The sequence below is a fragment of the Battus philenor genome, unplaced genomic scaffold (genome assembly GCF_028537555.1).
Source record: "Battus philenor isolate CCGP_79_NKW_IND1 unplaced genomic scaffold, ilBatPhil1.0.hap1 SCAF_26, whole genome shotgun sequence".
In the NCBI taxonomy this organism is placed as follows: Eukaryota; Metazoa; Arthropoda; class Insecta; order Lepidoptera; family Papilionidae; genus Battus; species Battus philenor.
The window spans coordinates 4279371-4292041 of NW_027181689.1; the positions used below are offsets into that span (position 1 = coordinate 4279371).

The following is a 12671-nucleotide window of genomic DNA, read 5'->3' on the forward strand; positions in this document are numbered from 1 at the left end:
GTTGTACATGATCGAAACAGCGCACAGGATTAAAGCCTCATGGCGACCGCCTATCCACTTTTCCGGCGGACCAAAGTTTTTTCCGAGATGTTATCGCTTATCTGGCTACATGATCTAAAAACTCAAAAATCTCTTTTTGTCTAAATAGGAGAAAAACGATTGAACACTTTGACTTCCTACTACGTAAACCGACAATTATTATAGAAAAAATAATTTAACACTTGGTTTTGATTTGAATTATATTTTATAAATATAATAATAATCATCATTAAAATATTTCTATTATAGGTGGCCGCAGCTCTAATTGAACATAATGCACCGCTGACAGCGACCACAAAGAAAGGCTTTACCGCTTTGCACCTGGCTGCAAAGTATGGAAATTTGAAGGTAAACAACATTTATGTTATATTATTAGCTTTTTTAAGTTCTTACTAATGGAACAACAGTTTAGTTGGCAAAAAAAAATGACGTAATATTTACGCACACCCAGCCTAGAAAATAGATTTTTACTTCAACTGTTTTGATAATTAGGTAGTCGTCAACTAGATGGCGTCATATGAAGGCAACTTCGTTTAATAAAAAAAGATGAAATTCGGACTAGGCTAGACAGAATTGATCAATATGATCATCATTATCATAGCCGTAAGACGTCTACTCGACATAGGCCTCCCTCACAGATTTTCAAGAGGACAAGAAGAGAATATCAAGCAGCCTACATCAAACTCTTCCGACAATCTTTATGCTGTTAGTCTACCTAATATGCTTGCTTAACATAGCTAATATCTTACTTCGACACGGCAGGTTGCCAACTTACTGTTGGCTCACGGCGCATCTCCAGAACAGGCGGGTAAGAACGGCATGACTCCACTCCACGTGGCAGCTCAATATGACCAACAGGCGGTCGCCACCACACTCTTGGAAAAGGGGGCTGATGCTAAGGTCAGTGGTTATCGTCATCTCGCTCTATGCGTCCAATGTTTGCAATGTTGAACACAAGAATAAACTTTAGTCCGTTAACAATAACACTGTTTTTAAGCTGCTTAATGTTTTAACAACTCTGAAACGTGGATGATAAACGACAGAGAATGGAAACGCTTCCATGACTTACTCGTAAATGTAGCGCTGAAAGAAAACGTGGCGGATATCGTAAACATAGTATCGCAGTTCTTTTTTATTCTCCCGAAGGTAAAGGTCAGGCATCGTTTTTCGTCAATGGTTTATCTCATTTTCAGTCGAGACGATTGTCATGGAAAAATCGGCCTCGATCCGGTGCTTCATGTAATATAACTCCTTATGCTCTAGCTTAGTTAGTACAGAATAGTAAGTTAAACAAACACCCCGTGTGTACCGTCACAACCAAACCAGAGAAGTTGTATATTTCAACGAATGAACAGGGGCTATTCGCGAAAAAAATTGTAATTACGAGTATATGCATGTATGCAACATGGTTCAGTTTATATATTGAACATCCATCTGTCCGAATTTAAAAATAGTAAACTATTATAATTTAACGTAATTTATGTTATTGTTATTAAACTAAGAATACAATTTATTAGAAAAAAATATTTAAGCTCCTAAATTATTAAAATTAAAAATGATGTGAACGCATTTCTTGTGAGTTATTAAATAATGTACAAAATATTTTTTTCTTTAATTTTCAGTCGTTGGTTTGAAAATGATGGGATAAAACTTATATTTATTTCATATATAAATTAAATACTCTCAACTATGTTTATTTTTACTTTATAGCTTTTTTAATGTTTATGTCCATTTTTTATGATGATTTATAAATGTAAAATGAATATATATTTATGATACCAACAATGTAACTATGTATTACTATTTTAAATTTGTGAAAATGTTTAAACGGCCTTTTTATGTTTATGTTCTATTATTATTTTTAAACCTACCTATTAGTTTTCCAAAAAGTATAAATAAACATTCCTTAATTGAATATAATATTTTTGAATTTTATATGCAAGTTTTTGTTTACCCCATTTAAAACCACGGCGTTATGTTTGATGCAGGCGGTCGCTAAGAACGGCCACACGCCTCTGCATATCGCAGCCCGCAAGAACCAGATGGAGACAGCCGCCACTCTGCTGGAATACGGTGCACTTACCAACGCGGAGTCCAAGGCGGGATTCACTCCCCTACATCTTGCCGCACAACAGGCATGTACCTTTGTACATTCTTACATGTTCGTTCGTTTCAGTTTTAACACGTCCACTGAAAAACATAAACCTGGCTTTTTAAAATTTCCAGATTAAAAGCAATCTGAATCCAGGGTCTTCAAACTATCATAACAAAGTCTATCTTGTTGTGTGTGGACGTTTCTATGTATAGGCCTCTCCTATAAATTTGATATCAGACCAGAGGGAAGCGACCTGCGTCAAGCGTCTTTAAACAATCTTAACAAAGTCATTTGTCTACCTTATTAGTGAACGTTGTACGTTGCGTTTGCCTCTACAACAGAATCTTAAGACCGCAGCAGTCATCTGTGCTGTTTCTGGTGTGGCCTTCTCAACGCTCATTCAATTTGATAACGCTTGCGTACTTGCGTTCGGATCTGCTCATTCTTCGACCACGTTGAAAAATCTCAATGTCTCTTCATAACTTGTTGAACGACTGTGAATTTGCTAATGTTGTTCGAAGTGAAAGAACACGTTTTAATATCATAAGTCATCATTCTTAACACAATTTATTCGTATTGTAAGGTCGAGTTAATTTCAATAGTTATTCCATTCTCAGGGTCACGCGGAAATGTGCTCATTACTGCTCGAACATGGCGCCGAAGTAGACCATCAGGCCAAGAACGGCCTAGCAGCTATACATCTTGCAGCTCAGGAAGACAGAGTGCCTGTCGCTCAGTTGCTCGTCAAGAACGGAGGACAGGTTAGATTTTGAACCTTATGTTATCACAATAAAGTTTATTATCGATTTAGAGAAAGACCATTGACCTTTGGTATAAGACCATTCTCCTAGAACAATAATGCTTGAAATACTGTCATTTTTTGTACTATTTCTAGGTGGATATTTGTACCAAAGGCGGTTACACACCTCTTCATATCGCAAGTCACTACGGACAGGCCAATATGGTTCGCTATCTACTTGAGAATGATGCCTCTGTTAAAGCTCAAACAAATCATGGGTACGTGATTTTACAATTATATTTCTTCTTATATAGCTTTATGAAATATTATCCATAAATAATTTATATATAGAGTTAATATTAGTATCGTTTTAAAGACAATATATAATTTATTGTCTGCATATTTTGAAGCTAGATAGACGAAGTAACTTAATTAACTTTATAGTTCCTTCCAGCTTATTCTACACTGATCTCTCATGAACGTTAGAGAAAATCGTTGAACATGCGTATTGTCTGTCTTATAAATCATTTTACTTAAAATATAGTGACTCTCTGTGACTTTATTCAAATTCAAACTATGACATCCTTTATTGAATAAATTTCTTCGACGATATACTTATACTATAGATATAGTACATACGTGAACTTAATAGTGCTTTCAAATATATATACACGGTCTATTAACGACCAAAAAGATTAATATACTTTATTACTTTGCCCATTATTATACTTACCCAGAATTGTTTTTGGGTGCACAGATACACGGCATTACATCACGCAGCACAACAGGGCCATATCAACATTGTCAATATACTTCTAGAACACAAGGCCGATCCAAATGCAACCACAGTCGTAAGTACATACGCACCTAACAGTATATACGAGGTTTTTTAATAAGATATTTTTTCCAACAGATAATAAGCAAGGAACTTATAACACAGACACTTGAAGCAAAAGACTTGCCTTTATGTAAAACTTTCACTGAAATTTTTGATTTGTATCAATGTCTGTTTTACATCCTTTTGCTTAATTTATAGACTGCAGTTTCCATTAAAATAAATTTTTTAATGATTCTATTTTATATTTAGGTAGATTCCGCACTAAGTGGATTGACGATATAGTTAAGGTGGCGGAAAGTTTCTGGATATCGGTAACTCAATACCGGTCATTGTAGTAGTCTTTATATGGCGATCTATATCTTGCAGTGACAAAATAATAATAGTATACTTTTTTATGATTTTCAAAATGACGTTACAATTGTGAAACTTCTTATGTCTATGTCTTCTTAAATATTTAATGGAATCAGGCGTTACCTTGCGGAAGTCCATCCTAAGTAAGAAAAGGACCAATATTTACTCTGTGTTTGGCAGTAATCGGTGTAACATAACTCCTAAAAATGTCCCTTGGAGGGGTGAAACACGTGTTGAGTGGTTTAACGGTGGCAGTTATGTAATTCGCATTGTTTGCCGCATACGCATTTATCAGCGGGCTGACGGGCGGTGCACTTTGTTGCACGTCTACCACTGCATGTGCGGAAGTGGCTAAATATTGGTCCTTTTCTTACTTCTTATGTTCTTATCAACACCACAATAAACCTATAACAAGAGAAATGATATACCTACAGAACGGACAAACACCTCTTGATATTGCGTCCAAGTTGGGCTACGTGACAGTGATGGAGACGCTTAAAGAGGTGTCTGATCCCTCCGTGTCGGCAGCTTCACAGGAGAAGTACAAGGTGGTCGCGCCGGAAACAATGCTAGAAACTTTTATGTCCGATTCCGAGGAAGAAGGAGGTCAGTAATAATGTATAACTAGGTGCAGTGTTCAGATTACTTTGATAATCTATCGAAAAAGGCTTTTCATGTTTATAATGATGAAAATAATGACGATAATATCATATAATTAACCTTTATTGATTCCCAACTTTTTTTGTGCCATGCACCAAACTTAATCTTTCTAAAATTCTTTTGTTCCCTGTGTAAAATTCATAACTATTTAAGAATTAACTTTAGACATTAAATACTACAGACATTAAATACTTTAGACATAAAACACTTGTAATTTCTTTTCCACCTTGGGTCGACTGGTAAAGAATACCTGTAAGACCAGTTAAATCCGTAATTACACAAAATGTAACAAGATAAAATGAATAAATTAATAATTACTCACCTAAAATATAACAGTTATCGTCGTTTCACCCCATAGACGCCCATTACAAACTATAAGCTTCCCCTAAAAAATTTTTAAGGATGTACCATAATTGCCATGCTTGGCAGATGGATTAGCGATCACAGTGTGGTAGTGTGGTACTAGTAGAGAACGCAACTGCCCATCCTCTGAAAACTTGTTTGTGAACAATAGCAATTCTATATAATTAATGTGAAATAAATATGGAGATTGTATCTCGGGAATCAAACATACGACTTACGATTGCAAGTCGTCGTCTTTACCGCTGGGGCTACCACTGCTCCATAATAGTTACAGTGTAATCAAATACACGAAAAATTTCGTATTCAAACTACATTTCTCTTTCGATTTTTTGTGACAAGTTTGCACGTTATAGATAGGTACAGTATAAAGTTTAACATCAGTGTTTTTCCTGCTATTTATTAAAATATATGTCCACGTTAACTTTATAGGGGAGGACACTATTCTCAACGACCAGCCGTACCGTTATCTGACAGCCGACGATATGAAATCTCTTGGAGACGACTCTTTGCCCATTGACGTCACCAAGGATGAACGCACCGAATCTGCAATGAGCCACAAGAATATTATGGAGATATCTGCTGGTGGGTTTACATCCTATCTCATCACATATATATTTATTTTTTAAATGTTCATTTCCCAACGTTTACTTTTTCCAAGGCCCCCTTAACTTACTTTCTCACGAGTATAAAGTATTGTAATTTTCATACAATAAGTTAATCCTGTTATAGTGTAAAGGAATTTTTAGTCTTGATACAACTTGATTATCATTTCCCCTAGTTATAGTGTGTCTTTTTAAATGTGTACAACTTAGATCAGGTTGTAATTCTTCTGTTAAGGATGTATTTGGAACCTACGTAGCTTTTAACTAATGGATTACTTAATAAGAGTTACTAATAACTAATTGTTTTCGTAAATCGTAAATTAGAAACCCGTGTCCATATTGACCAGATGAATTAAATATATCTTTTGACGTACAAAATATTTGCTTACAAAATATTTGACATACAATCTATTTGCTTTAAAGTGAAAATAGTGATAATTTTGACAAAATGATCAATTTTATTATTAACTAAATTAAGTGATTTGTTTTTTTTTAAAACGAAATAAAAAAAACAAAGATTTTATAATTTTGCATACCAAGGGTCTCATTTGTGGACGTGAAACGTACTTTGACAATGACGCCTATGCTGAGAAATTAAAACTTTACTGTTATAAAAATTGTGATTTGTTTTGGAGATGCACATATTCTGCTATGAACGTCCTATGACTGAAATTAAGACGATGATGCTGATTATATTCACAATATTTATCGTAAAATGAAGTTCGAAACGGCTTGTTATTTCACAGATGAGATTGAAAATAAAGAGAACTTAAGCAAAATGACACTTATTTAAAAAAAATGAAAGGGTACAGAAAGGTTAGGAATTATTAAGGTTACGAATAGGAGTCAGGAGTCGGCCTAAAAGAAAGTGTAATGTAGAAAAGTTGTCTGTCATGAAGTAACGCTTTTTCTCTTCGAAAGGATCTGTGAATGGAATCCCATACCAGCCGCAACAGGAAGTGGTGGTAAAGAGTGTCAGCCGGTATAGCACCGCACAAGCACCGAAGGGATACTGCTACAACGTGGATCCCACACAGCCCAAGTCAGTAGCCAAATTATTTATTAATTTTAGGATCGTTAAAATAATATTTAAATTAGTAAATATTAAAACAAAATTTATTTTATAATCGTTTTAATATAAACATTGGCAACGTCATGCATGTACAGAATACAAAAATAATAAAATAAAACTAATATTATTTTCATAATAAGCATAAACAAAAATTTTTATGTTTAAACTATCGTAACAATTTTTTTATAAGCTATTAGCTGTCCATCGCCCGGGGCGTGTGACGCGCAGTGCACTTTTTAATAGCTTAATTTCATAAAATCAATTACTAGTAATTTTTAATGTTCAAAAATGTCTAACCTGCTAAGTTGACAAGGTATAAGTTAAAGTTAAGTTTGAAAGTATAGCTTTTTTAAAGGTCCTCCTCAAGTACTCTTGCAGGAAGATATTCGTAAAAACCGTTTTTAGCTGACCACTACTTGGTAAAAAAAATCTACTCAATATTTTATATAATTCTTTAAGCCTTATGATTTTAAAGATATCATGATGTGTAAGTACATAGATGGTAATCTGTTATGTAATCTAAGTGTATAGGGATCATAGTTTTAATTCTTTTTTAACAACAGTATTGTTATTAGCTTTGTCATGCCATATCATGTCATGCCAGGTGAGTATAGAACAAATTGGTGGATATTTTTAGATCGGTATTTATTTAACAGTTTAATTTAAAAAAAAAAACATTCAAAATTATTTAATAAAACAGTGATAGTCACATTTATTATATATAGATGGGGTTTAATGCAACGTATAAAAATAAACTGATTTTGTAACCAACCGTTATCATAAAAAGTTAAATAAATCTTTTATGGCACAAAGTATACGTGTATACAATAAAATTACAAAAACTATTTTAGATTTGCCACTAAATAAATTGAAAAAAACATATAATTGAAAAAAGTACATTATTCTATCAAAGAATATTTTACTGATGTTAATGAGTGGAATTAAATGTTATTAATGCTCACTCAGGAAGCTAATTATTGTCATGGAATTATTGTAAAACTATAGTTGTAAAGAGCAACTATTTTGAGTTTCTGGCTTGCTCTTCTCAGCAGGACTACCTTTCGAGCGGGTGGTAGCTTTCACTAGGACTGATAACACCTATATTTTTTGTTGATTGCCGATTCGAAATTGATTGTAACAGCCCATTTGTATAAAGAATGTTTTGATACTAATAATTTTATTACGAGTACTTTGAAATTAATCTACTATAAACATGCAATATTTTGATGTAAAACATCTTTTATTAAATATTTATTGTGCATATCTTTAAATTATATAAAAATGTAAAATAATTCTCGTCATATTATTTCAGAAAGCTATTTTATACTAATTGACATAAATCGTGCGCATGCTATCTGGATTATGTCATAACACAGGAAGAAGCTTCAGTGGAAGAAGTAAGTCAATGTATATTTTTTACATTCAGCATAATTTCTGAGTTTACATAATATTACTATATATAAAACATTGATTAAGTTTCATTCATAGTTAAGCCACATTTGTATCCAACAAGGTATCTACCCATGAGAATTCAAGTTATATTGCCTGTTTCTGTTGATCACCAGTGCTAAAGCCAAATTTATTCTATACAGACCTAAGAGATGCTACAACATATTCTTGCAATATTAGCGTATATCACTTCATTTTTCATGGCGGCTAGAGAAAAGTCGCATTTTCAGGATAGATATTGTTATTAGAATACTTTTAGCAGATCTCGGGATTTCGCTTATTGTAATTAAAAATTCATTCTCCTATTAACAAAATCAATTATTCTCTTCTGTAAACAACTCATTTCTTGACAGCATAATTTCTAAATCTTCGGCAAGACATTTGCAATATCTCTGTTCTGTCCAAAAAGCCCAAACAGTAACATTATTTAATTATAATCCAAAAATAATTTGAAAAGTATTAAACAAAATTATCAATTTTTCGGTAATTCTTCTATCGTTTCTTCGTTTGTGAACCTACAAAAAGTACAGCGGTTTCGGTAGCACTAAAGTGCGTGTTTTTGCTTCTTTTATATATTTGGTGTCTGTATTTGGTGTATGGCTCATTTTTTATTAATCTTTTATAGTAATTTCACTTTAAACTGTAAAAGCATTACAGAACGTTTCATGAACAATATTATATTCTTCCTTTACATATTTACTTGCATATATAAATATATTACTAATTACATGACATAATACATCGATATATAATCTAGCACATGTTTGCAGTTTCTTAGTGTCGTTCCTCGTGGACGCCCGTGGAGGTGCAATGCGGGGCTGTCGCGGCGGTGGAGTGCGCGTCATAGTGCCTCCGCTCTCAGCGCAACAACCTACAAGAATCACTTGCAGGTAGGCTATATAGTCATGTAGCTACACAGGATCGGTAGGCGCTTTCAGCCTTTGGTTACCTTATGCGAAAAACAGACGACGTTAGAAGACTTATCCAAGGTAGAATGGTACATAATTCAGTCGCCCAGCTTTGCGTATGGCTGTCATACTAAATCTACATACAGTCTAGCTTAAATTTATCCTTAGCACTCTTAACAACTTTGTGGACTCGAAAGTCTTATCCATAAGTCTTCGGCTGCTGAAATCTATGACACCCTACTTATCACTTTAATTTCAACATTAGGACGTAAATAGCTAGAGATGGGACTCTCCCCATAATTTCCAACAGGATCACCTATTAGTAGCGGCCAACATCCAACATGTTCCGACCAGTTTCACGAAGTCGCCTGTCGTTTTTGTGGTTGAACGCCCTATATCTTGTCCTGCTCCGCTTATAAGTCCCTGGTCTCTCTACTACTACTCTAGAACCTTTAGACCTCATTAGCTATCTGTTCTGTACGTTATGTGACCTGCCCAGTAGAACTTCAACTTATTAATAAGGCTAAATAATATAATGCCTATTTACATAATTTTTAAAGGTCATTAAATTAATTTAAATTATTTTCCACAGATATTTAAAACCGTCTCGCATCAACCACATGCCGCCTCTGATGGAGGGAGAGGCGCTTGCTGCGAGGGTTTTGGAGATGGGCCCCGTCGCCGCAAAGTTCTTGGGGTAAAATTAAACATATTATGTTCATAATTCATACATTTTATCAAAATTTCATTAGTATACTTACATAATATATTTAATAACAATTAATTAATCATCGCTGGAGTAATATTAAACATATTTTAACTATATCGGTCTAAAGAAATATTTTGTACAAGACTTGATATAAAGTAGACTTGGGATAGCATATAGTTGGCGACACCTAAAAAGAAGCCAGAAGAGGTCGAAGTCAGCTGAACTTCCTCCAAACCGTTTTTGGGCCCATAATCGTACAGCATGAATGTTTAGTAGAAGGTTGTATTCCTACATACAATTTGATTGATCTCCAGGGTATTTTAATTAGTAGGAATCCCTATCAATATCTGTTTTACACAATTCACAAAGCGAAGAAGCCCCGACGCAAAAAACAATAAATATTCGGTACGTTGCTATAAAAGAGGTGCTTATTAGTTTTTGCTATTTTTATATCTAATTATTTTTTGCTTGTTAGTTTTTGTCCTGATAAAATGATTCAGATCTAATTAACTACTATAAGAGATTATCAATTTCTCTATCTTCAAAGGAATTAAGGGAGAAAAGAAAAAATGAAATAGCTCAAATTATGGAAATGATAATAGAGTAATACCAACGGGATAAAGTGCCAGTGTGGTATTAATGCTATAATAAGTTTTTCCGTCTCAAAAGAGATAGGGGGGAAAGCAGAGAAGGAAATATTTTGGATAGCAAAAAAGTATAGCACTATTAATTACTGTTTTTAAAAGCATTACGATAAAATGGAATATTTCTGATTGTAAAAATAATAATAGAACAATAGAAATACACGAATAAACAACTACAGTATTGACTTGTCCGTCAATGAACGGGGACGGGTGAATATATATATTATAAATATATATGTATATGTTCCCCTGTTGCATAGACCGGTGATAGTGGAAGTGCCTCAGTACGCATCGCTACGCGGAAAGGAGCGGGAGATCGTCATTCTGCGGTCTGACAACGGCAGCAGCTGGCGTGAACACAACGCAGACGCAACAGACGACGTGGTGCAAGACATCCTACATGAGACCCTTGAGATTGAAGGTGTGTAATATTTAGGAATTCTTGCTTCATGAGAGATTATACTTAATCTTCCACGAAGGTGGTGGAAAATTTAATCATATTGCTACATTAGGATACAATCACGAGAGATTGCTTGCTATAATTTAGTACATGAGCCTAGTGAAGACTAGTGAACGTAACGCATTTCATATTTAGTAAGAAAAGCCCGCTGATAAATGACGCATGCGCATTTATCAGCGGGCTGGCGGGCGGTGCACTTTATTGCACGACTAATATTGCATTGGCGGAATTAGCGATATATTGGTACTTTTCTTACTTAGGATGGACTTCCGCAAAATAACGCCTGAATTCATTAGGCGTTTCATATTTGATGAGTACTATACCTAATATATAAGACGGAACGTTGTAATTTCGAACAGTGTTGATAGATGGCGCTGATAAAGCATTCCCTCGCGCTGTCGTTTGCAATTAAGAATCAAAAAATATTAAACATTTTAATCTAGGATGATTTAATATATTTACCTCTTAACACTATTAGATTTATTTTTCAATTGATGTATAAATTTACGTCTTAAAACCATTACTATGTGAAAAAATGAGCAGCGGTACTTTAAGGATTAGGTAATTTCGAAAATATTTTGAGTTTTTGAGACCGTTTCCCTTACGTTTTCTTTCTTGTTTCGTAAGCAATGGCAATTTGATACAATTCAAAGATTTTCCCGCTTGATTTTAGTATGTTATTACGTTTTGATTAAGTCTTGTATAGTTGCACAAATCAAAAACTTGCTTGTTGCTTTTTAACCAACCTTTTCGTTATCTATGAGTTACGTATACATATACTATAATTAACACTACTTGTTTGTTCAGAAACGAACGAAGAGGATAAGAATTGGGATGCCCCGCGCGTCACACGTATCCTGACACATGACTTCCCGCAGTACTTCGCCGTCATATCGCGTATCCGACAAGAGGTACACGCGATTGGACCTGAAGGTAAATAGAGTTTTCAGTAAGAACTGTACTTTACAACAGACAAGAATATAACTAAGATTGATTTTGGACAGGACCGTGCTACATATCACACATCTAAAAAATTGATGGTACAATTTTACAAAATCCAGCTGTTAATTTTCCAACCTGATAATGACATTTTTCTCGTATTTTTTTTTAAGATAACAAAATTTTCGATCGCTTCACAAAATTTGACCTTTAAATGACCGATCACGTATTTAGGGTTGAACACAGATAATTGTTTTTAGCTTATGTTGATAATTTGTTTATTAGTGTGACACAAAAAAGAAATGATCGCTTGACCGCGTTGTAAAATCTTATTGAAAATTTCTGTGTACAAACTATCCATTTTCCTAACGGACATAGGCCAGCGCCTAGTTATCATTCTTAGATACGAAGCCTGTTCGGGCGGGCAGACATTTAATGCATACACATACACACATCGAAAAACTATGTTGCCACAGCCACACACGAGTTTGATTGGCGTTCCACGTAAAGGCTCATGCTCTTAAATAATGTTTAATCTTTTAAATACTGAACTTACATAGATTCTTATTAGAAATTTTATTAGTAACTAACATTATCGCTCGTGTATTTCAGGCGGTATGGTTTCCAGCTCCGTAGTGCCTCAAGTCCAGGCTGTCTTCCCACAAGGCGCTCTGACCAAGAAGATTAAAGTCGGCCTCCAGGTAAACTTATTCAAACCACGCAAAGGAGTTAAAGATATGAATTTAAAAAAGATTACCGTCAACAATGTCTCCAAGAAGAAGAGGTTCTCTTTAATTTGGTAG

General features: G+C 34.4%; 1 protein-coding gene across 1 annotated transcript in view; it reads left to right on the forward strand.

The window, feature by feature from the left end:
- Ank (Ankyrin) overlaps positions 1-12671 on the forward strand; it is a 33355-nt gene extending 20684 nt beyond the window's left edge. The window contains exons 11-24 of the mRNA XM_068768515.1: positions 289-387; positions 802-939; positions 2028-2174; positions 2752-2895; positions 3030-3151; positions 3631-3724; positions 4497-4668; positions 5515-5667; positions 6609-6729; positions 8979-9098; positions 9709-9813; positions 10730-10890; positions 11737-11862; positions 12481-12671. Of these exons, the coding sequence (XP_068624616.1) occupies positions 289-387; positions 802-939; positions 2028-2174; positions 2752-2895; positions 3030-3151; positions 3631-3724; positions 4497-4668; positions 5515-5667; positions 6609-6729; positions 8979-9098; positions 9709-9813; positions 10730-10890; positions 11737-11862; positions 12481-12671 (1893 nt within the window). The remainder of the gene's footprint in view (positions 1-288; positions 388-801; positions 940-2027; positions 2175-2751; positions 2896-3029; positions 3152-3630; positions 3725-4496; positions 4669-5514; positions 5668-6608; positions 6730-8978; positions 9099-9708; positions 9814-10729; positions 10891-11736; positions 11863-12480) is intronic.